At 36.2% G+C, this 25,641-nt stretch overlaps 1 protein-coding gene across 5 annotated transcripts in view; it reads right to left on the minus strand.

The window, feature by feature from the left end:
• UBN2 (ubinuclein 2) overlaps positions 1-25,641 on the minus strand; it is an 80,525-nt gene that overhangs the window by 26,091 nt on the left and 28,793 nt on the right. For 3 of the 5 annotated variants that reach the window (XM_057730703.1, XM_057730704.1, XM_057730702.1), the window contains exons 4-12: positions 24,958-25,095; positions 24,204-24,307; positions 21,673-22,162; positions 16,653-16,723; positions 13,038-13,167; positions 4,410-4,528; positions 3,777-3,890; positions 3,053-3,196; positions 2,283-2,333 (exon numbers count right to left, since the gene is read on the minus strand). In XM_057730703.1, coding sequence (XP_057586686.1) covers positions 2,283-2,333; positions 3,053-3,196; positions 3,777-3,890; positions 4,410-4,528; positions 13,038-13,167; positions 16,653-16,723; positions 21,673-22,162; positions 24,204-24,307; positions 24,958-25,095 — 1,361 coding nt within the window. The remainder of the gene's footprint in view (positions 1-2,282; positions 2,334-3,052; positions 3,197-3,776; positions 3,891-4,409; positions 4,529-13,037; positions 13,168-16,652; positions 16,724-21,672; positions 22,163-24,203; positions 24,308-24,957; positions 25,096-25,641) is intronic. The other 2 variants (XM_057730706.1, XM_057730705.1) reach the window with 1 other exon arrangement.

Consider the following 25,641-nt stretch of genomic DNA (forward strand, 5'->3'; position numbering starts at 1 on the left):
TTTTTCACATAATAATTCAAATGAAAAATTTCAAAACGACAGAAAAACGCAATAAAAAATACCATGGAAACCTGAAATCTTTGGGAACCAGTGAGAAAAAGTTTCAAGATTAAAAAAAATCTTATGGGTTATATAGCACAAGAAAGTATTCAAATGTCTATCGAATGATTAAAGTATTGAAAAGATAAAATACCTCATATCATCTGAATATTTCTACTTCACTAAGTTAAAATGCCATCAATTAAATCAGCAACTGTCTTGATTAAAATCTTACTGCCAATCTACAACTTCATTAAGGCAACAGTAATATTTATGACTTCAGGCCCATAGTATCACACAGATTCCTACTTTCTGATACAAAACAAAACATAAAGTTAGCCATAATAATGAGGCTACTGGGCTTCCCTGGTGGCGCAGCGGTTAAGAATCCGCCTGCCAATGCAGGGGACATGGGTTCAATCCCTGGGCCAGGAAGATCCCACAGGAAGTCCCACATGCTGCAGAGCAACTAAGCCCATGCACCAGAACTACTGAGCCTGTGCTCTAGAGCCCTCGAGCCACAACTAGTAAGCCCATGTGCCTACTGAAGCCCACGAGCCTAGAGCCTATAGTCCACAACAAGAGAAGCCACTGCAATGAGAAGCCCGCACACTACAATGAAGAGTAGACCCTGCTCACCACAGCTAGAGAAAGCCCAGGCAACGCAACGAAGACTCAATGCAGCCAAAAATAAAATAAGTAATTAAAATAAACAAATTTTAAAAAAAATTAATGAGGCTACTTTAAAAAAAAATGGAGGGAAAGGATTTATGCAAACACTTGCTTTAGAATTAAAGAAATGAATTATTTATACTTGAATTGTAATGTGATTTTAGAACTACAGGGAAATTAAAGGCCTAAAATATTACTGACACAAATACATGTATAGCCATAAAAAATATTTACATCCCCATCCCAGGATATCTACCTAAACCACCTGCAACAAAGTAAACCTATAATGTATGAAACCAAATTACTCCAAATATATACCCAAGAAACAAAAACAGCAAGATCTGAAAACCCAAACCAACTCAATACATCTCTGATGATATACTAACTGTCTTTCCTAAAAGCTGTAAAAAATTCCATCTACTATAACTGTATACAAGGAGAGAGGGAATTTTGTAACACTACCCAGATGTTAACCAGACCTCTTATGGAGTAATGAACTAGAGCGCTCAGTAAATTCTCAGTGACTTGCTAATTTTAAATTTTATTAACCCTTAATACTACAATTCTAAGGCTACAGAGAAGTAGCCTTAAGTTGTAGGTAAAAATAAAATCCCTGTCATGTTAACCAGTATTCACCCAAAAATGTAACCACAGAACAAACTTGCCTTTTTACCAGAGACCTTTCTTTAGTAATTATCAATACATCGTTAATGAAAGATTCAGTTTTGGACAGAAGGGAGGACATGAAGAGTTTGTTAATTTTGTGGAATGAGACACTGCAAGGCAAGGCTAGGTAGGATGCATACAGAACTGTCTTGGAAAGATTACCTTTGTAGATGGTCATTAAGAGCGAAAGAAAAAGTATACAAAAGAACTGGAGGGCAGATGGTCCAGGAACAAGGGAAAACCCCCAGAGCCTTCCTGTTTACATTGATTCACACTACCAGATCTCAGGCCAATATATTACATTATGGATTCAAGTTTTTACAGACTAGCCTGAGAAGTTCTTTAATAGATAAATGTGTCCTGAGGTCTAAAGAGTCAACACTTTAAATAATTTTTAAAAACAAAAAAGTGGTGGTAAGACAGAGATTGTATAAATGTATGTTTAAGTCCTATTTTACCTAGCCCTTAATAAATGATATTTTTATTTACTAAATATCATAATGTGAATAAAAATAAATGAAGAGGGACTTCCCTGGTGGTGCAGTGGTTAAAAATCTGCCTGCCAATGCAGGGGACATAGGTTCGAACCCTGGACTGGGAAGATCCCACATTCCGAGGAGCAACTAAGCCCGTGTGTCACAACTACTGAGACTGCGCTCTAGAGCCATTGAGCCACAACTACTGAGCCTGAGTGCCAAAATTACTGAAGCCTGTGAGCCTAGAGCCCATGCTCCACAACAAGAGAAGCCACCACAATGAGAAGCCCAAGCACCACAACAAAGAGTAGCACCTGCTAGTGGCAACTAGAGAAAGCCCTCGTGCAGCAATGAAGACCCAAGGCAGCCAATAAATAAATAAATAAATAAATGAATGAATGAAGACATCTGGAGTCTGCATTTACTCACGGAGCAGAAGTAAGATGATTATGTACACTCCGACTTTCCTTAAAAAGCATTCTGGAAAAATTAAAAGAACACAATTATTTTCCCATAGCAGATAATAACATGATAATTACTTTGTCATTTTAATCATTTGATATTCAGTAGGCTACTACCTGCTTTTTTACCAAAGACTTATAATGGTACAGTAAAATCAATAACCTATTTTATGGGAAATTTTTATTACCTCTTTATTTAAATCTTTTAACAGATTTCTGTAGATTTAAGATGAACACTTTAGGATGACAGGTTGAGATAGCCAAGTTTATTAATTTTAACATTCTCTACTTAACTCTTTAAACTGGGCTACTCTTAGTTTTTGAGATACCACTCTACAAATTTTCAATGGCTAAGGCTGTGCCTCTTTTTCTACACTCTAAATCTTGTATTCAGTTACATATCTTCATGATACCTATATAAAGTTCCCCTTCCAAAGTTCATAACCTTCTCCCCCCCTCCCTTTTTCTCTATTAGGAAATTCAAGTACGAAAGAGAAAAAGTGGTTGGTAAAAAAAAAAAATCATCTTTATGTGTATTTCTATATCTCTATGTCCACGTGATTAACTGTTCTTTCCTTTAAGTGAATGAAGCTTTCAAAGCAGACATCATCTGAGATGACTGTACAGAATGTTAAACGCACTAGGTTCTTAGCAAAATGAATGTCATATGTGTGTATATATGTCTTTAATAACAGCAATAAGAAAGTAAAATAAAATCTAGGATGTCGTATTTCTTACCTTGCCTGCATCCAGCCCTTAGGCCACAATGGTTTCACCTCTGTCTCCATAAAGGATTTAAGATAATCCTCAGCAGACTGGCTTTTATTTGGCTCTAACTCATAGCATCCCAATTTGATCTCAACAAGGTTACATAACAAAGTTCTAAACAGATTAAAAATATATATTTATATATAAATCTGACTGCAAAACTGTAGAAAATTAAGCTTGAAACAGATTTTTTAAAAGCACACAAATCTGACAGCAATAAAAAAGAATATAATCTGAGGAATTCAGAAGATGACATGAAGATAAATAATTTCTAACATACATCATTCAGTGTACTACAGCCAAATTCTCAATATGAGATAACTTCCTTTGATACCTTTAATCTAGGCACCAAAGATTAAAAGGGAGAGTCCTACAACTAAACCCTCTACGTGGAGTATAGAAATACTGGTAAGAAAGATGAATAGTTACACAAATATATTGAGTACTTCACCTCTGAAACCAGTATGACTTAATAATAAGATTAACTTATAAAAAGTACTTTATGAAAATAAAAGTGACAGAACTCTAAGGATATTAGAACTAAATTAATTTTCTTTTGAGTAAATTTTTTCCTACACACTAACTTTTGGTTGCTTCTAATCTAGTTTTCCATCTACAATAGATTCTTTTTATGAGAAACCTTACTTCTGCATTATCTATTTGGTTAAAAGTAAAGGTTTTGGTTAAATCTTACCTAATGGTGTCATCCCAGTGGAATTTCTTCCTTGGTCCTATGACACGTTTCCCTGGTTTCTCATCATCATCTTCCTCAGATCCATTTTTTTCTCGTTCTTCATCTGTTTGAAACCTAAAAATGAAAAACATTTTATGAAACAAAGTTTTAACCCAACACTGCCTGTAATATGCTCCTTAGATACCTGCTGAATTGCTTTACTGAATGCTAACTCAAAAGACAGGGTAAATAAGGAATCTAACTTTCCACATAATACTCTGAAGTGTATTATAAAACACTCTGATAAATAAAGTCTTCAAACTCTAATATAAAGGCATAAGCATTTTTTTGTTTGTTTGTTTTTTTGGAACAGTGATCTTTTGTGTCCAACTTCAACCAGTTAAGTAGGTGAACATGTGAAATGTCTGACCAGTGTCAGCTCTAGCTTTGATCACTAAAATCAAAAGACTTTTTGCCTTTCATACCAAAGTAACTAAGTGGGAAGTGACTTGCCACTTAGAAAATATTCAATTATACCACTTCACTGGTTTATGTGGATTTCTACTTGGTGATGAAGCCCACTTAAGACCAATCCCTAATGGTTACAAGTATTTCTCAAATGGAAAAGCCAGTCCAAATAGAAGAGGTACATACTTGGCACATTTAGCTTGATTACGAGCCTGGCAGTCCTCCTGGTATTTAAATAGCTGTTCAGGCATGACATTGCTAACAGCCAGCTTCAGTTTTTGCAGAGGTTCTCTTAAACGATCATCCTGAGGAAAAAGCAAATACTAAAAGTTTTTTCCAACACAGTTACAAAATTTATTTTGCAAGCAGATCCACAAAAGATGAAATTTGGGTTTTAGATATTGATCACACATTTCAAATGTTAGCATGTTCAGATATGGATATTCCTTCTACAACGCTGACTTTTCATAATGACCACTGGATATAAAATTAGGATAACCATACTTCCCAGAAAGCCAAGCAGAGTCCCAGTTTTTGCCTGTTATCTCAGCATAATTTTTTTTAAGCTCTTTGTTGCAAAATAATTGCTTTACACTCAGTTTCTGAGGTACACCAAAGTGAGTCAGCTGTATTTACACATATATCCCCATATCCCCTCCCACCCGTGACTCCCTCCCACCCTCCCTATCCTGGCCCTCTAAAGCATCACCCGTCATCGAGTTGATCTCCCTTTGTTACACAGCAACTTCTGACTAGCTATCTACTTTACAGTTGCTAGTGTATATATGTCTATGCTACTCTCTCACTTCGTCCCAGCTTCCCCTTTGGCCTCCGCCCCCCCAACCCCGTCTACCAGTCCATTCTCTGCATCTGCATCCTCATTCTTCCTGTCACTGTGTTTATAAGTACCATTTTTTTTAGATTCTGTGCATATGAGTTAGCATACACTATTTGTTTTCCTCTTTCTAGCTTACTTCACGCTGTATGACAGACTCTAGGTCTATCCACCTCATTACATATAGCTCCATTTCATTCCGTTTTACGGCTGAATAATATTCCATTGTGTATATATGCCACATCTTCTTTATCCATTCATCTGCTGATGGGCATTTAGGTTGCTTCCATATCCTGGCTATTGTAAATAGAGCTGCAATGAATATTATGGTACATGTTTCTTTTTGGATTATGGTTTTCTCTGGGGATAGTCCCAGGAGTGGGATTACTGGGTCATATGGTAGTTCTATTTGTAGTTTTTTAAGGAACCTCCAAATTGTTTTCCATAGTGGCTGTACCACCTTACATTCCCACCAACAGGGCAGGAGAGTTCCCTTTTCTCCACACCCTCTCCAACATTTATTGTTTCTAGGTTTTTCTGATGATGGCCATTCTGACTGATGTGAGGTGATACCTCATTGTGGCTTTGACTTGCATTTCTCTAATGATTAGTGACATTGAGCATCTTTTCATGTGTTTGTTGGCCATCTGCATGTCTTCTTTGGAGAAATGTCTATTTAGGTCTTCTGCCCATTTGTGGATTGGGTTATTTGCTTTTTTTGGTATTAAGCTGCATGAGCTGCGTGTATATTTTGGAGATTAATCCTTTGTCCGTTGCTTCGTTGGCAAGTATTTTCTCCCATTGTGAGGGTTGTCTTCTTGTCTTGTTTATGGTTTCTTTCACTGTGCAAAAGCTTTTACGTTTCATTAGGTCCCATTTGTTTATTCTTGATTTTATTTCCATGATTCTAGGAGGTGGGTCAAAAAGGATCTTGCTTTGATGCACGTCATAGAGTGTTCTGCCTATGGTTTCCTCCAGGAGTTTTATAGTGTCTAGCCTTACATTTAGGTCTTTAATCTATTTTCAGTTTATTTTTCTGTATGGTGTTAGGAAGTGTTCTAATTTCATTCTTTTACATGTTGCTGTCCAATTTTCCCAGCACCACTTATTGAAGAGGCTGTCTTTTTTCCATTGTATATTCTTGCCTCTTTTATCAAAGATAAGGAGCCCGTATGTGCGTGGGTTTATCTCTGAGTTCTCTATTCTGTTCCATTGATCTTCCTTTCTATTTTTGTGCCAGTACCATACTGTCTTGATCACTGTAGCCTTATAGTATAGCCTGAATTCGGGAAGCCTAATTCCACCAACTCCATCTTTCCTTCTCAAGATTGCTTTGGCTATTCACGGTCTTTTGCGTTTCCATATGAATCATAAGATTTCTTGTTCTAGTTCTGTGAAAAATGCCATTGGTAATTTGATATGGATTGCGTTGAATCTGTAAATTGCTTTGGGTAGGATAGTCATTTCCACAATGTTGATTCTTCCAATCCAAGCACATGGTATGCCTCTCCATCTGTTTGTATCGTCTTTGATTTCTTTCATCAATGTCTTAAAGTATTCTGCATACAGGTCTTTTGCATCCTTAGGCAGGTTTATTCCTAGGTATTTTATTCTTTTGTTGCAATGGTGAATGGGAGAGTTTCCTTAATTTCTCTTTCTGCTCTTTCATTGTTAGTGTATAGGAATGCAAGAGATTTCTGCGCATTAATTTTGTATCCTGCTACTTTACTAAATTCATCAAGTAGTGCTAGCAGTTTTCTGGTAGAATCTTTAGGGCTTTCTATGCATAATATCATGTCACCTGCAAAGAGTGACAATGTTACTTCTTCTTTTCCAATTTGGTTTCCTTTTATTTCTTTTTCTTCTCTGATTGCTGTGGCAAGGACTTCCAAAACTATGTTGAATAGGAGTGGCGACAGTGGACATCCTTGTTTTGTTCCTGATCTTAGAGGGAATGCTTGCAGTTTTTCACCATATAGGACGATGTTGGCTCTTGGTTTGTCATATATCGCTTTTATTATGTTGAGGTAATTTCCTTCTATGCCCATTTTCTGGAGAGTTTTTATCATAAATGGATGTTGAATGTTGTCAAAAGCTTTTTCTGCGTCTATTGAGATTATTGTATGGTTTTTATCTTTCAGTTTCTTAATATGGTGTATCACATTGATTGATTTGCGTATATTGAAGAATCCTTGCATTCCAGGGATAAACCCCACTTGATCATGGTGTATGGTCTTTTTAATGTGCTGTTGGATTCTGTTAGCTAATATTTTGTTGAGGATTTTTGCATCTATATTCATCAGGGATATTGGCCTGTAATTTTCTTTTTGTGTGACATCTTTGCCTGGTTTTGGTATCAGGGTGATGGTGGCCTCGTAGAATGAGTTTGGGAGTGTTCCTCCTTCTGCTATCTTTTGGAAGAGTTTGAGAAGGATAGGTGTTACGTCTTCTCTAAACGTTTGACAGTATTCGCCTGTGAAGCCATCTGGACCTGGGCTTTTGTTTGTTGGTAGATTTTTAATCACAGTCTCAATTTCCATACTTGTGATTGGTCTGTTCATATGTTCTATTTCTTCCTGGTTCAGTCTTGGAAGATTGTACTTTTCTAAGAATGTATCCATTTCTTTCAGGTTATCCAATTTATTGGCATATAGTTGCTTGTAGTATTCTCTCATGATCTTTTGCATTTCTGCGGTGTCTGTTGTTACTTCTTTTTCATTTCTAATTCTGTTGATTGGCGTCTTCTTTTTTTTCTCTTGATGACTCTGGCTAATGGTTTATCAATTTTGTTTATCTTCTCAAAGAACCAGCTTTTAGTTTCACTGATCTTTGCTATTGTTTCCTTCCTTTCTTTTTCATTTATTTCTGATCTGATCGTTATGATTTCTTTCCTTCTGCTCACTTTGGGGTTTTTTTGTTCTTTCTAATTGTTCGAGGTGCAAGGTTAGGTTGTTTACTCAAGATTTTTCTTGTTTCTTGAGGTAGGACTGTATTGTTATACACTTCCCTCTTAGAACTGCTTCTGCTGCATCCCATAGGTTTTGGGTTGTTGTGTTTTCACTGTCATTTGTTTCTAGATGTTTTTTTATTTCCTCTTTGATTTCTTCATTGATTTCTTGGCTGTTCAATAGTGTATTGTTTAGCCTCTATGTGTTTGTATTCTTTACGGTTTTTTTCAGGTAATTGACAACTAGTCTCGTTGTGTTCAGAGAAGATGCTTGATATGATTTCAATTTTCTTGAATTTACCGAGGCTTGATTTGTGACCCAAGATGTCATCTATCCTGGAAAATGTTCCATGTGCACTTGAGAAGAAAGTGTATTCTGTAGTTCCTGGATGGAATATCCTACAGATATCAAATTAAGTCGAGATGGTCTAATGTGTCATTTAAAGCTTGTGTGTCCTTATTTATTTTGTTTGGATGATCTGTCCATTGATGTAAGTGGGGTGTTAAAGTCTCCTACTATTATTGTGTTACTGTCGATTTCCCCTTTTATGGCTGTTAGCATTTGCCTTATGTATTGAGGTGCTCCTATGTTGGGTGCATATTTACAATTGTTATATGTTCTTCTTGGATGGATCCCTTGATCATTATGTAGTGTCCTTCCTTGTCTCTTGTAATAGTCTTTAAAGTCTAATTTGTCTGATATGAGTATTGCTACTCCAGCTTTCTTCTGACTTCCATTTGCATGGAATATCTTTTCCCATCCCTTTACTTTCAGTCTATAAGTATCCCTTGGTCTGAAGTGGGTTTCTTGTAGGCAGCATATAGAAGGGTCTTGTTTTTGTATCCATTCAGCCAGTCTGTGTCTTTTGCTTGGAGCATTTAATCCATTTACATTTAAGGTGATTATTGACATATATGTTCCTATTACCATCTTCTTAATTTTGGGGGTTTGTTTTTATAGGTCTTTTCCTTCTCTTGTGTTTCCTACTTAGAAAAGTTCCTTTAACAATTGTTGTAAGGCTGGTTTGGTGGTGCTGAACTCTCTTAACTTTTGCTAGTCTGTGAAGCTTTTGATTTCTCCATCAAATCTGAATGAGATTCTTGCTGGGTAGAATATTCTTGGCTGTAGGTTTTTCTCTTTCAGGACTTTCATTATATCCTGCCATTCCCTTCTGGCCTGCAGTTTCTGCAGAAAGATCAGCTGTTATCCTTATAGGTTTTCCCTTATATGTTATTTGTTGCTTTTCTCTTGCTGCTTTTAATATTTTTTCTTTGTGTTTAATTGTCGTTAGTTTGATTAATATGTGCCTTGGTGTATTTCTCCTTAGGTTTATTCTGTATGGGACTCTCTGCACTTCTTGGACTTGATTAATTATTTCCTTTCCCATATTGGGAAAGTTTTCCACTATAACCTCTTCAAATATTTTCTCAGACCGTTTTTTTTTTCTTCTTCTTCTGGGATGTCTATGATTTGACTGTTGGTGTGCTTAACATTGTCACCAAGGTCTCTGAGACTGTCTTCCATTATTTTCATTCTTTTTTCTCCTTCCTGCTCTGTGGCAGTTATTTCCCCCATTCTACCTTTCAACTCACTTATTCGTTCTTCTGCTTCAGTTATTCTGCTGTTTATACCATCTAGAGTATTTTTAATTTTGGTTATTTTGTTGTCCATTACTGTTTGTTTGCTCTTTAGTTCTTCTGAGTCCTTATTAATTAACTGTTTCTTGTATTTTCTCTATTTTGTTGTCAAGATTTTGGATCATCTTTACTATCGTTACTCTGAATTCTTTTTCAGGCAATTTCCCTATTTCCTCTTCATTTATTTGGTCTTGTGGGTTTTTTTCCTGCTCCTTTGCCTGCATGGTGTTTCTTTATTTTCTCATTTTGTCTAATTTATAGAATTTGCTGCCTCCTTTTCCTATGCTGCCTGGTAGTAATTCCTCTTGTTTCTGCTCTCTGCCCCCTGTGCTGGGGTTTGTCCAGTGTCTTGAGTAGGCTTCTTGGTGGAGGGGAGGTCTGGTGTCTGCTTTCTGGTGTGGGGCTCTGTGTCTTTTCTCTCTGATGAGCAGGGCCGTGTCAGGTGGTATGTTTTAGGGTATCTGTGAGGTTAATAAGGCTTTAGGTAGTCTGTGTGCTGATGGGTGGGTTTGTGTTCATGTCTTGTTTGTAGTTTGGTGTGAGGTGTCCAGCACTGGCAGTTGCAGACAGTCAGACAAAGCTGGGTGTTAAGACTCTGATACAGGGCTCTGTGAGAGTTCTCTGCAGTTAATCTTCCCTATGTCTGAGGACTCCCTAGTAGTTTAGCATCCTGGATTCAGTGCTCCCTCCCCAGAGCCTCCTACTTGACTTCTGATGGAGTAGTCCAGACTTCAGAGGTCGCTTGTCCCAGCAATAAAGAGGTTTAAAGAAGACTGTCCAAGCCCCAGACTAATGGCAGAGTGTTGAGTCAAACAAATACCAGTTATGTCGGGATCTTTGTGGTCCTTTCTGATGTCTGAGGTCATCTGCTGGTGTTCAGCTGATTCTCTGTGGGAATTATTGCATCTTTTGATGTATTCCTGATGCATCTGTAGAGAGGGATGCATTCCACGTCCTTCTACTTTGCTGCCATCTTTCTGCTGTTTCAGCATAATTATTAATAGTGCTCAATTACATTATTAAAAATACTCCAGTAAATTACATGGACACTTTAACTGCAATAAATGATTAAATAAAGAACAAAATCTACATTGTGCAGACTACTATCAGTTAATCCCCATTATGCTGGGGAACTAGTACCAGAAGAAGAGATCCTGCTCAGGAAGACTAGAATGCACAATTTGGTTTGGTGACTACCAACAGGTTATTGGCATCCTGTTTTCTTGTTTACTGTTAGTAATTGTGATTTAAGTTGCAAGCAAAAATGCAAGGTCCAGGCCAAAGAGGAAACCGGGAGACTCCTTTTTTTTTTTTTTTTTTTTTTTTTTTTGGGGGGGGAGACTGTTATTCATGTTGGTTCAGGGCAAAAAGAAAATCAAGTAGGTTTGTATCTGACCACTTTAATCAATCAATTTATTAATTTTATCTTGCAAGTAACAAAATATATTATATAACTATTCAGAACATACTCATTACTGTCATAGGTGCATAAATATTATAAGACTTTGCTTTTCTTACTGACACGACTATGTTTAAAGTATGATTTTTTGGTAAGGAGAAGATTTTTAGGAAGGCAATTATCATGTTATGGCAGGAATATTTTACAAATTAAAACATTTTAGTTATTAATAACATTAATTTTTAGTAAAAACAAAATACAAATATTACTAACAAGCATTTTACTTATTTCATGCATACCAATTAATAAATATTATTGCACATATGACAGTGTCTGCTATAAAATCCCATTTTAAAAAATGCAAAATCCAATCTAATGGTTTCCAGGTGATCTCATCTTAAGAATTACATAGCTGAGACTACCTGCCTGGGAACAATCCAAATATCCATCAACAGTGAAATGAATAAGTTAATTGAGATATATTCATACAACGGAACACTGTACACACAGCAGTAAAAATGGAGTTCCACCACATGTAAAGACAGATAAATCTGAGATGCATAATGCTGAGTGTAAAAAAGCAAAACTGCAGAAGAAAACAGACATGATTACTCCATTTATATGAAGTGCAAAAACATGTCTAACCAAATAATATTATGTTCAGGAATACAAAGGTACATGATTATACCATATAAAGAAAAGCAAAGGTTAGATAAATGTCTTTCTTCCATAGCCAACATTCTATATTCAATGTCCAGGCATAGGCACAAAATCTGAGACCTCAAGAAAATTTCATTTGTTCCTTAACTGTTTTGATTGAGAAAGAACTATAGTTTCTCAACTCAAAAGCACTATTTTATTAACAGAAGTACAGCACCCATAGCAAAGAACTGTATGCCTGTGAGACCACACCCACTATAGTGATCCAGGGCACCACACTTAGTCCCCTATTCATACCATGCTGTGCTGTATGGCTCTCACTCCTTGACCAGAAAAGTTCAGACTGACTCAAAATAATACAACCAGAGTTTTTACCCCAAGAATATGGACTGGGATGAGAAAATTACATCCATCTCTGTGTGTGACTTTTCTGTAATAGAAAACCTTGGAAATAAAGTAAACATCTTCAGATGCACATAAAAGGACAAAAGTGAGACAAGGCAAGAGATGTAAAGAGAAAGAGTTACTCCAGATTATCAGTTCCCATCCCTTTCTGGCCCTTAATTCCAGGAAATACCTTTATTCATAGGGAAAAAAAATGTCCTGTTTTTAATCTTAAACTGCATTCAAGTTATTTTTCTATAACTTGCAAGCTGTAAATATTTTTAAAACACATAGTCTAACAAATCATTAAAGGAAGAGTAATCAGGACAGTGAAGGTGTTGAAACCCATTTTATATGACGTAAAGAAGGGGACATAATTTGTGAATAAATGCAAAAGTAGGATTAGGACCAACGGGATAGAAAGCACTTAGATTTGGCTCAATGCATGCAAGAACTTTCTGATACTGTGATGAAGTAAGTTTCTGATCACTGGAAACACACAAACTTGGACAACCACTTAGAGGGGTTGTAGTCGAGAAGAATCTAGCAAATCATGGATGATTACACTAAATAATCTTTAAGTTTACATGATTTTTTCCACTGGTCTTCATTTCAGTGTGAGCATATCTGAATAGGTTCATTTCAGGAATAAGAAAACTGAATTATACATACGTCAGATTATTTGTTGAGGGCAAAGTTCTATCAGTTGTGGAACTGAGGTTAATTTACCCAGCCCAAGAAGCATTAGAAAACATTATTTCTCATCGAAACCTATCAATATATGAAAAGGAATTTTTCCCCAGAGGATCCAACGGGCCTTTAAGAACATCCTATGGTTATTAAATACATACAATATGAATATAAAGCAATTAATATGCAAAAACAGCAAACAGAAATCCATCTCTCTATAGGTTATAAAACCCCAGATGCAGATATCGTTTCTCCTCTTACCTGGACGTTGAGATGTAACTTCTTTAGACGTTTTACCAGTGTTTCTTTATTGCATGGCACAAAAGCTTCAAGGTGGGAGTAGACACCACTACGAATGATGGGGCCTAGTTCCTGCAGCTGTAACTCAATGCTGACCAAAAACAACAACAAACAAGTAGTACAGAATTTCTTTTAGGTAGTAACAAACAAGTAAGGGGGCAGAGGTGGTGATTCTTTTCTCATTTTATCTTTCTGTGATTTCCTAGACAGTATTTCTCAAGGAAAAAAACCCCCACCATAAATAGTAATGCTATAAAAAATTTCAATGAATCTAGTTTAAGGGTAGAATTTATAACCCCAAACAAGATGGCAAGTAATTTTTTTTTCTTTTCTTCTTTTTTTTAAATTGAAGTATAGTTGATTTACAATATTGTGCTAGTTTCAAGTATACAGGAAAGTGGTTCAGATCTGTTAATCCTAAACTCCTGGGAATTCCCTGGCGGTCCAGTGTTTAGGACTCCGTGCATTCATTGCAGGGGACAAACGTTTGATCCCTGGTCGGGGAACTAAGATCCTGCAAGCTGCACAATGCAGCCAAAAGAAAAAAAAAGAAAAAAAAGGAAAAAAATATCCTAAACTCCTAATTTATTCCACACCCTGCCCAAATAATTTTTTGATGACGGGGTAAAGTCTGTATTTTTGGATAAAGCACAGGAACTCCATTATTAACCAAAAGCTCATTTCCTCAAAGAGATCATACTTCCCCTCACCACACTGCAACTGCTATACAATAGTCACAGTTTCAGTGAGTTCTTAGAGTATTTTTTCTCTAAAGGTGTTTGAAAAAATTACAGATTCAGAAGAGGTAAAGCCCTCCTGGCTACACACACAGACTGTTTTATCCATCTTTATTTATTGTGCCTCCACTGCACAAACTAGATATTTAATAGTTTGTTCAATTTATTCCAATTCTCCAGTTCCTGTTAAAAGGGTATTTAGCCAAACATAACTTAAACAAAAAAAAAAGAAAAAAAGGAAGAGTTTTTAACAGCCACCATATTCTCAGCAGGACAAGCCTATTAATAAACAATTGAGGTTTCTTCAAGATGGAAGACAGTTTATCTGGAAGCTGCTACTGTAGAAAGATGAGAACAGAAGTTAATTTGAAAGCCATGACCAAACTGGGGCCCTTGGCAACAAACCATGTCCAAATCATCATTTCTACTATAGAAGAAGGTACAGAGAGACTTAAATACTTCTCACAAATATAAGGTGCAACCAAAGATTCAATTCACAGCTCTTGGGGAAGAAAAGAAACTCTGTCAGATCAAATGTATCCAACACTTATAATATACACTGCAATTTCAGAAAAAATGAAATGTGGAAAACTATACTCATTAGAATTGACAGTAGAAAATTCTTGGTGTTAGAGAAGCCAAACACAATAAAGAAATAAATGAAAAGAAGTTTAAGGCCTATTAGAGCCAGAGGGTCAAATGCAGAGGTTCACGTGGAAGACAATGACTAAGGTCATGAGTTCTGTGTGTGAACATCTGGTTCAATAATGTGGTTAGATCTTCATTAAAAGTCTAGACTCTGCGTGGGAGGCATTCTAGGCTTGCCCCATTATAAAAGGTCAGGTAAAGCTGAAAATAAAATAGAAACTCCAAGTAGTAAGAGATTCCAAATAAGAACAGATTGACTCAATAACCTACTTATAAAAATTAGTGGTTTCCAGAGGGGGTAACTTAGAAATTGGAAGCGTTGACTTCCTATTCCTAAGCCCATAGTATCAGGTAAAACTTAGAGAAATGTATTAACCCTAGAGGTTACTGACAGTACTGGTCTATACCAAATATATGCAAATTCATATCTGAGAACAGTTTATTTTAAGTACACATCCCTCACAGATGCACTTTAATATTTTTTTCTCACTAAGCATTCCAATCTTTTAGTATACGGGGATAATAAAATATACCTGAATAAATTCATGGGAATTACTACGCCAAACAATCACATATCACATGCCCTCAGACAACCAACTGAGTCAAGAGAAATAAGGGATATTTAGGAAAGTGAAAAAGAAAACAAGGGGACATAAGCAAATGACTAAAAGGGAAAAAATTCAACTCTCGACACTAGGGCTTGTAGAATTAGAGGCACACTCTCTGTGAAATAAAAAGTAGATGGGCGCCACAAAAACTAAAGGATTTGTTTTAAGACAGACACGGCAGGAATTAACAGAGAAGCCTATTATCAGAATACTAATATTCTGTTTATTTGAGATGTTATGTCCCAAGGATGATCTTTTGATTCTCTCAAGAGAGAAAGAGTTCTCCCCTTACAGAAGAGTAAAATAAAAAAGGACTGTCTCAGTCACAGGAAAAAGACCTGATCTAGTAAACTTAGGGCTCTTAAGTAGAAAGAAAAAGGGCTAGTCAGATCTCTGATTTTGGAATCTGGGACAGCTCTGATGAGTAATGGTTACACGATTTACTCAATCTAAGGTTTAAAAGGGAGCTAGGTAAAAGGAGGTGGCACAGACAGGAAGCAATTGCAGGCAGACAGAATCAATCTGAAATCCCCTGGCTAAAATAAATAGGAACAAGAAATTCCTCTGTCTCCATGCTAGTAGCAAACTAGGTTATGTGTTTTATGAGTCCATGGGGACCAAAATGATTTGGAAATACTTCAGGAGAATGAAAGACTGTGTTAATTAAAAGTTATCAAAACCAATAAGCCAATCCATCCTTTATATCTCATGAGAAACCATCTCCATTATATATTTAAAAGACAGGAACCACAGCATTGGAAACATTGCCTTGTTTCTTTATATATCATGCTACTGGACCACCAAAATAAGGCACACATTATTTTCATCAGAGAGGAATCTGATGCTTTCTCCGGGACCACTTCTTTTTTGCCCATTTCTGCCTGTAGCCAATTATATACTGGACCATGATCAAAATTTATAAGCCAACAGGTACAGCTTATTTGACCACAATCTTAGAACCTGCAACTCTATTAATATCAAACTCTAAGGGTGAAAATTATCACTAATTTAAATACAATTTATATCATAAACCAGCTTTCACCCTTTCCTTTCCAATTTAACATGTCTTCTTCACACTGCCTCCATTCTACCCCACAACGATTCTTCGTTAAACCATACTTTCCATTTGGCTATAAGTGTTTGTATGAATTATAACAAACCCCATTAGATACTAATGGAACAATTTTTCCCAATCCTGAATCAAAGTAGAAGGAAAGTACACCAAATTTATGTATAAACAATCAGAGCTGTCCCAGAAAGATATTTTCATATAATGTGACAAAGAATGCATTTAAATCTAGGATAATATTCAACTTATACAGTGGCCACTCGCTCTGGCAGTTATAACACTGGAAGCTTTGATTATCATAAGGGGTCCTGGAGAACCAATGTATGCAGAAGCATAGTTTTGCTAAGAAACAAATGTTAATCACACATGCTGTAAGGCCAAAAGGGAAGAGTTAATGCATCAGACTAGCCAACCACTCAGCATCTGTACCTCAAAGGCCTACTATATTTTTTAATGAATTCTTAAGGTTTAAATAATTTTTAAGGTTTTTTAATCAAAGAAGAAAATTACTTACTCCAGAAGAATATTATTCATATCCTGTGTGAAGAATTTTTTCCTTCCTTCTTCATCAAAAAGTTTGGCAGCCTAGAGAAACACAAGATTGTCAATATTACTCTCAATAAACACATTACTTGTTTCCATATCTGTTTACTTAGAATAAGCTCCTTGAGGGTTGGGCTATGATTAACTTCACTCTGTATCCCAGCTTATTACCTGGCATGAGCAGGCAATTAAAGAGTGCTGAAACAAAATTTAGCACACATAACATTCTTTCCTGTTATGTCTGTATTTCATTTTTCTAAATTTTCCTAAATTTAAAAAGTTATGCATATAAGACTTTTAGTGCTATGGGTGTCTTGTGCATTTTGAGGATCTGTAAGGGGTTTTTTTTGTTTTAAATTTAATCTTTTGGCTGCACTGGGTCTTCATTGCTGTGTGCGGGCTTTCTCTAGCTGCGGTGAGCAGGGGCTACTCTTCATTTCAGTGCTCGGACTTCTCACTGAGGTGGCTTCTCTTGTTGCGGAGCACGGGCTCTAGGCATGTGGGCTTCAGTAGTTGTGGCTCACAGGCTCAGCAGTTGTGGCGCATGGGCTTAGCTGCTCCAACGGCATGCGGGATCTTCCCCGACCAGGGATCAAACCCATGTCCCCTGCAGTGGTAGGCGGATTCTTAACCACAGTGCCACCAGGGAAGTCCTGTAAGGTTTGTTTATTAATTCTTGCCGTGATCTCCAAGATAACTGAAAGCAGATGTCTCACTTTCTACAAGACAATACTGTCTAACAACGTGTCTGATATTCTATAATATTCTATAATACAAAATTCTATATTATACTCATTACCACTTTAATCTTCATAACAACCAGTGACATTGGTATTACAGTTTCCATTTCACAAACAAGGAACCTAAATCTTACAGAAGTTACATGATATGCCCCCAAATCACACTGCTAGCAATTGGTGGATCCAGGACTCAGACCAGAAGCTTTCTGACTTCAACTGTACAACACTGTCAGCCTGTACAAAGATACTCAGCTTACTGCAGCCAGTCTGGGTTCTACCTAACTACTAACAATGAAAAAATTAGCCACGGTCATTATCGAGGGATAAGCAACAATTAATTCAATGAGGTTAAGAATGATATTTTCATCACTGTGTTTGTCACCTCAACCAGTTTACCAGAAACAAAGAGGATGCAAACCAAGACACTGTACCATAAGCAAAATTTACTGAGAAAAATCACAAAAGATACAGTTTATCTTGAGATGCCCAAGATGTAAAACATTGAGAGGCCCAATCCAATAATATGAGCAAGACATATGCTTACTCTGTCAATCGGTAGATTGATAATTTTACACTGTTAGACAATATCACATGCTGTAAATAGAAGAGGACAATTTCTGAGATGTGTCTCAGTGCTTCTTAGAAAGGATGAAGACTGGGTATGTGCAGGGAGAAGAAATACACGAAGAAAGCCAGAATGAAAACCAAACTTCAAGAAAGAGAATCAAAAGAAGTCAAGAGGCTGAACAGTGGAAGAATGTTACAAAGTGAGAAAAGAGTAAACGGAAGAAAGTCCTTTTCAGACAGATATGAACATTTTAGGCAACAATGAATTCTCATCTTCTAAAGAAAAAAATACGGAGAATTCACAGATACTAGTAAGTTAAATGAATCTTCTTATTGATAATTTCCTACTAAGAGGTTAGGAAGTAGCTGTTTTAATCCTGGCATGGCTACTATAGAAAAAGTTTTTAGCATATGAGACATGACAGCACATTACTAGATTGAAATACACTCATTACTAATCAATTCTGTTTATTAAGTGAGAATGAATGGCATATGACACAGTGGACAGAGTGCAAGTTATAGAGCTTGATGGTCCTGCCTTTAAATCTTGACTTTGCATCAAGGCTCACTCACTTAAAAATTATGTGGCCTTGGGCAAATTCCCTTAACCTTTTCGAATCTTAGTTTGTGCATCTATTTAATGGAAGAATACTACCTACTTCACATGATTGCTGGAGGATTAGACCACACAGTATATACAGTATTCTTAGCCCAGGGCACTGTCTCCTGAATGGTAAATGATGTCTTGTGAAGTTCTGGGTCCCAGAAGCACTGCACTCAATACACGCTATAGGTTTTTGCTAAATAAATAATAGCTATTATTATTTACATGTTGATAAGCCTGAATTATATCCCAAGCACTTTTTATTTAAAACATAAAAGAAACTAAAGATTTTAGGGGCAATATGGGATGGCAAAAAGCATGTACTGTGGAGTCAGGTGAACCCTTGTGTTTAAATTCAGGCTCCACCACTTACTCGTTGCATGGACTGACCAAGCTATTTAACCTGCCTCCACTTAAGTAAGTTTGTTAATGTATACTTCATAAATAAAGTGGTTAAGAAGAGTAAGTAAAAAACCTATTTGAGGGACTTTCCTGGTGGCGCAGTGGTTAAGAACCTGCCTGCCAATGCAGGGGACATGGGTTCGATCTTTGGTCTGCGAAGATCCTACGTGCCATGGAGCAACTAAGCCCATGCGCCACAACTACTGAGCCTGTGCTCTAGAGCCTATGAGCCACACAACTACTGAAGCCTGTGCGCCTAGAGCCCATGCTCCACAACAAGAGAAGCCACTGCAATGAGAAGCCTGTGCACCGCAATGAGGAGTGGCCCCCACTTGCCACAACTAGAGAAAGCCCGTGCACAGCAACGAAGATCCAGCACAGCCAAAAATAAATAAATAATCTTTAAAAAACAAAAACAAACAAAAAAAAACAACCGTGAAAATGATTGCCTCTGAAGAGGCGTAGAAAGGTTGGAGCACAGAATTAAAAACAAAACAAAACCTATTTGATTAATAAAATGATTGTATACTTTTCAAAAAATAAGCACAGAAAATAGCAAAAGAATGAAAAGCAAAGGACGGGGAGGGAGCAATAAAACGGAATATAAAAGAAAATGCTGTGAAAAGCAATGAAACTGGGACATTTTCAGAGACACGGATGGACCTAGAGACTGTCATACAGAGTGAAGTGAGTCAGAAAGAGAAAAACAAATATCGTATGTTAACACATATATGTGGAATATAGAAAAACGGTACAAATCAACCGGTTTGCAAGACAGAAACAGAGACCCAGATGTAGAGAACAAACATATGGACACCAAGTGGGGAAAGCAGGGAGGGCTGGGGGGGAATGAATTGGGAGGTTGGGATACCAAATTATACACTCTAAATATATGCAGTTTATTGTAAAAAATAAAAATAAATAAATAAATAAAATAAAATGTAAAATATATATAAAAAAGAAAATGACAGAACAAAGATGAATTATATCATCATTATAACAGCTACAGGTAAGAGAAAATCTTAAAGAGAAAATCTTTAAAAAGTCTCAGAGAAGGTCAATAAACAAATTTCCATTTACATGCTGTCTATAAGAAAATGAGCTAAAATAAAGGAGCTAAAAAAAAAAGAGCTAAAATGAAGGTGAATGATGGGAAAAGCTACACCATGAAAAAATAAAGAGAAAGGAGTCTACACTAAAATCAGACAAAATTGAATTCAAGGTGAAAAGCCTTAATAGCACAGAAAGGGCCACCTTCAAATGATAAACATCACAGCAGAGGTCTAGCCATCAAGAATTTTATGGGCCAACAAACAACATAGCACAGAAATAAAAAAGCAAAAACTATGGTAAATACAAGTTATAACCTAAGAAACACTAGCAATGAGATACCTGAACACATTTTTCTAAGTCCTGAACTAATAAAGTACCTTAAAATAAGTAAAAATGTAAGACAATTTAATAAGCCACAACCTCAGAAGAAATGCCAAAGAACAAAAAATAGAAAAAAAAGGAATAAAACTGATAAATAGACTCCATGAATCAGTTGTTGGAAAAAAACAGAAAATCACTTGCTTCCCTAATCAGATATTTAAAATCAGAAAGTTAAGAGAAATAAATACAACATAAAGATGATTAATAAATTTAAAATGTGATTTAAACGGTTACTGTAACCCTAGACAAAGAGACAAGTTGTAGAATAGTCTATACATTATACTTCTATTAACAATTATTTTTAATAATAACATATTGGCAAATACATGGATTAAAATCCAGAAAAACAAGTAGTTTAATAGTGGTTATCCCTGCTGGCGTTGGGGACTGTCTGATAATGGGGCACCTTTCCTAAGTATAAAATACAATTCAGGGCTTCCTAGGTGGCGCAGTGGTTAAGAATCTGCCTGCCAATGCAGAGGTCACGGGTTCGATCCCAGCTCCAGGAAGATCCCACATGCCGCGGAGCAACTAAGCCCGTGTGCCAAAAAAAAAAAATACACTTCATATTGAGTGTACTACTTCTGTAGTCTGGGGCGGTGGGGGGGGCAGAGGACTAAAACATGGCATGGGTTCAGACAAACGTGCTACAGTAATTAAAATGGGCATTTTACGCTAGGTTTGAAACATTTTAAGTCAAATTACATTTCCCTGAGATTAAAGGTAGAAGCGTACGGACACACCTGGATTTGCAGCTAGTTAAACGAAGATTATGTATCCAAGTCAATCGGGAGAGGACTCTACTGTGAAATGCTAACAACTCAACTCTTAAGTTTGTCTAGTGAGAACACAATGTATGCTTACTAAAGCTGCTGATTAGCTGGTAAGGACTAGCGGGTAAAATCGACTGTAGAATAACTAGTTGTCAACATAGTTTGGACCAAGTTCAAGTACACTTCTCCATTGTTACTATTTGTTTCTACCTTCCATTTTCTTTACATGACTATGTACATATTTATGAAATCTACGCAGAAAAATATTTATAAGGTCAAGTGAGATAATAAACCAATCAACTGTATCCATGTTATAATTATTTAAAAGAAAAAGGCTATGCATAGAGCCAATGCTTAAAAGGAGATATAGAAAATAAAGTTACTTATGTTAGGATTATAGGTTATTATTTTTGCCTGAAAGTATTTATTGTTATGTTTGTGCAGCAAACATAAGAGAATTATCACACTTACTACACGGAGGTCTTCGATACGTTTTTCAAGAAGGACAGGCAGACCCTCTGGGAGGGTAGGTACCACCTTGGGCATAACTTGAGAGGCATAGGTTGGCTGGGTGGTGTTTCCATTCTCTCCCCCTGACTCAGAGAGGGGGCTACCGTTAGAAGCAGCATCCAGCAGTCTGTCAAAGTCGAAATCATCTAGCATCTCCAGGGCATTTTCAGCTTCCTGAAACAGTTCATGCTCATTTGTGCTAACAAAAATAGGGAGGTCCGGATCAGCGCTATTCAGATTTAGGTCCGAGACATCACTTCCCAATGGTGCAGCAGGAGCGGGGGGTTTATTCAGAGAAGAGGCTGAGAAGTTCACTGGGACTTTAGTGTTAGACGCCTTCTTTAATGCATCCTTCTCTTTTTGAAATTTTCTTATCATGGCAGCTAGAGAAAGAGAATCTTTATAACGTTTCTTCTTTTTTTCAGATTTGTGTGAATTTAGAGCCACAACTCTGTGAAGAAAAAAATGATCCGTTAGGCTACGTATGATTTTAAAGGTTAAAACCTCAGGTAAATAAGCAGGCAGAGAATTAAAATAATCATCTGATAGGTGAGAACACAAATCTGTTACTAAATTATACTTTTGCCACAGCATCTTCATCATGATCTGGACTGTCACTTAAGAAAGGAAGACAGGTGAATGGCCATTAGAGTGAAGAAAATGAAAGGAATAAAGCCAAGAGAAATAAAACTGAATAGAGCTCTGGTTTTTTAAGTACACGAAGTTAGGGAATTCCCTGGCTGTCCAGTGGTTAGGACTCCGCACTTTTACTGCCAAGGGCACAGGTTCAATCCCTGGTCATGGAACTAAGATACCGCAAGTCACTTGGTGTAGTGAAAATAAAAAAATAAAAGAAAATGAAAGTATACAAAGTTAAACTTACTACTCTTTTTGGAATGTTCATTCTTTAGCACACCTATAAAGTAGTCACCTAAAGAATTAATGAAGTAAAGAAATGCACTTTTGCTGAAAACAGAGTTGATTATAACCAGAGAAACCTACACAGTACACCTTCAAACTGGTACCCCCCAGCGGTTTGTGCTACAAACTGCCAAAGAAATGCAAAATCCTCTGTGTCAATCCGTGCGCTTTCATTCACCACCATGTCATCTTTCTAGACCCTGTTCTATCTGTTACTACCTTCTGATCATTTTTCACTTTCCATTCTAGAAACAGCCTTCTGAGGCTTTTGGATAGATATGTGTAATTTCCAATGACAACTTTCTCCCTTTGGGGACTATAAGGAAAGGATGGTCTCAGTTTAGATATCACTTTCTCTAAAAAAATCTTTTCTAAATTCTATGGCTTATATGCTTCTACGTGCATTACAGAAGCTAAAAGATTGTTAGGGTCTTGAAGGTAGGCCAGTGTTTCATTTACTATTATATACACAAAACCCAGACAGTGTCTGGTATGCAGTAAGCACTTAGTAAATATTTGCTGAATGAATCAGTTATAAATTTGAGAAAATGATACATTCCATAGAAGGCATTACTTACAGTTTTTGTTCCTAACGATATTTACTTGTAAATAATGAACATTTAAAACAACCATTAGTAATATTTTTTTTTCTTAATAATTTCTTAATGACTATAATCTCATGTTTAGGAGGGGATAAATACCTCCCTACATCAACGTTGGGGATACTGACAGCCCCAAATTCAGATGTTCCTCCTCTGCTAAGGAGGTGAGGAAAATCCAGCCTCTCACAAGTTTCTGTCCTTTGGCTCTGTTAAAAAAAAGCCATAGAGAAGTAGGAACAACTGGTAGTTTTATGACTGCGAAGTACAAACATTTTATTCTTATGAGTTTTTCTTCTCTCTTCTTTTCTTACTTTTTTTTTATTATTATTATTATTTTTGGGGGGTTGTACCTCTCAGCTTGCGGGATCTTAGTTCCCAACCAGGGATCAGGGATTGCACCTGGGTCCCGGAAGTGAAAGCGCCAAGTCCTAACCACTGGACCTCCAAGGAATTCCCCCTTATGACTTAACAAGGCTTTTGAGAAATTCTACTTGGTTTTTCAGGGGCAATATCATTACCTAAAGTCACAAGCAGTAAGAATAGCTAAATAAAATCAATGACTTTTAAAAAATCTAAAAACAACCATAAATTGTTTATACAAAGACTACTGCCAACTGTCAATCCCCAGGCATCTAAGCTTAGTTTTAGTACAAAAAAAATTAAAATGACATGGTCAATGTTTGTACCATCTTTTCAAACTGGTTCTTGTTGATAAAAGGTTGCAATGAGCAAAATACTTAATGAACAAATTTGTAAATCTGATCTAAAACATCTTAAGTGTCTAAGATAATGTCTACTTAATAAATACAGTATTATTAAAATATAAGTTAATAGTTCACTGACATTTATAAATACTGTATTAAATTAGACCTAGCTAAACTAAACTAATTAATGCTAAATATATCTTTCTAAAAGGAGAGTTTGTCATGCTACAACATTAGTTCCCTCATTATGTCTAATTTCACATACCCCAGTTGTTTGGGTACTTTTTTCCTTGGCTTCTTCTCCTTTTCCCCTTCCTCTTTCCGCTTCCGCTTCTTCATCTCAATATCATCTTCTTTTACTTTGGGAATCTACAAAATAATTAAATGCATCACTTACCTAAGTATTACTGCTTTGCTCTCTGATGTTGTTAATCCAACAACCAGGGCAAGTAGTCTTTCTCAGATTTCAGGGTGCATTAGAATTGCTTATTAAAAATGCAGATTCTTTGGGTCCATGAGAATTCCCACCCCTGGTTTCTGTTCAGTTATCTGGGGTAGAGCCTTTTAATCTGCATTTTTAACAAACATTTTGGTGATTCTGGTACAAATATGTCTTTGGCTCACACTTTAAGGAACACTATCTAAGGGCATTCTATTTATTTCCCAAATACAATGCATATATTCTATAAAATTTGCTTTACATCTTAGGAAAAGTAATGACTACTAACAGGCACTTCCATATCAAGTCTTAACCTACTCTAGAACCTCAACCTTATCCAGAAACAGTATATTATTAGACTAGATACAGAGAAACAAGTTTTAAAAGAAAACGTAATTCTATTATGATATAAAAATAAATTTCCCCCTATTAACGTATACAATTAACTATAAATTCATTAAACAATGGTTAGCATTTTACTTTTCCTTATATTCACAACTGTAAAGTACAAGTAAAATTCAAAAATATATATCCTTTTAACTGAATGCTCTCATTACTGTTGCAGTGTTGGAAAACTCACTTTGGGTGGCTTGTGCTTTTGGTTGTCTGTAATATCTTCTTCTTCAGTATCTGAAGCTTGGCGAAATTGGAGAGTGCCAGTGTTGATATAAAAGCCTCCATATTTTGTTGTTAGAGAAGCAGGAACTAATTCGTCATACTAGATTAAAAAAAAGAAAAAGCCTTCCGATGTATCTTATTATCTTTAATTCTATAAATATGTCAAAGAAATTCAATCACCATGTCAGAATCTTCCTTAAAGCTTAACTGCAAAACTAACTGCAATGAAGATATTTGTAAATAAATTTAGAAAAAGTTAGTATCTGGAATAGAAATGAACTCTGATCATTCTGTATTTAGTAGAAAGGAACTTCTAGAATACTGAAGCAAATTCTAAAGATATCACCCGCTGAGAAAAATTTAAGCATCATTGCTGTTCTTAACAAGAAATAATTCTAATGAAAAATTGAAACAAGTTAAAACAAATGACTGAATATCCAGACAATGAATGAACTTCATTTCTTATCAAATAAAAGGTTATTTCTTCTGCCTTAGCTCTAAGCTTTTAAGTAGGGAATATTTTTTAAACATATAAAAGAAAGATAGCATATATATGTTTTAAAAGGAAGTAGAAAAAGAACTGCCCTGTTCAGTAAGCATACTCTGAGGGCCCATAATGAGCCAGGCACTTTGCTTCAAAGAAGAG

The sequence above is a fragment of the Hippopotamus amphibius genome, chromosome 4, assembly GCF_030028045.1.
Source record: "Hippopotamus amphibius kiboko isolate mHipAmp2 chromosome 4, mHipAmp2.hap2, whole genome shotgun sequence".
NCBI lineage: Eukaryota > Metazoa > Chordata > Mammalia > Artiodactyla > Hippopotamidae > Hippopotamus > Hippopotamus amphibius.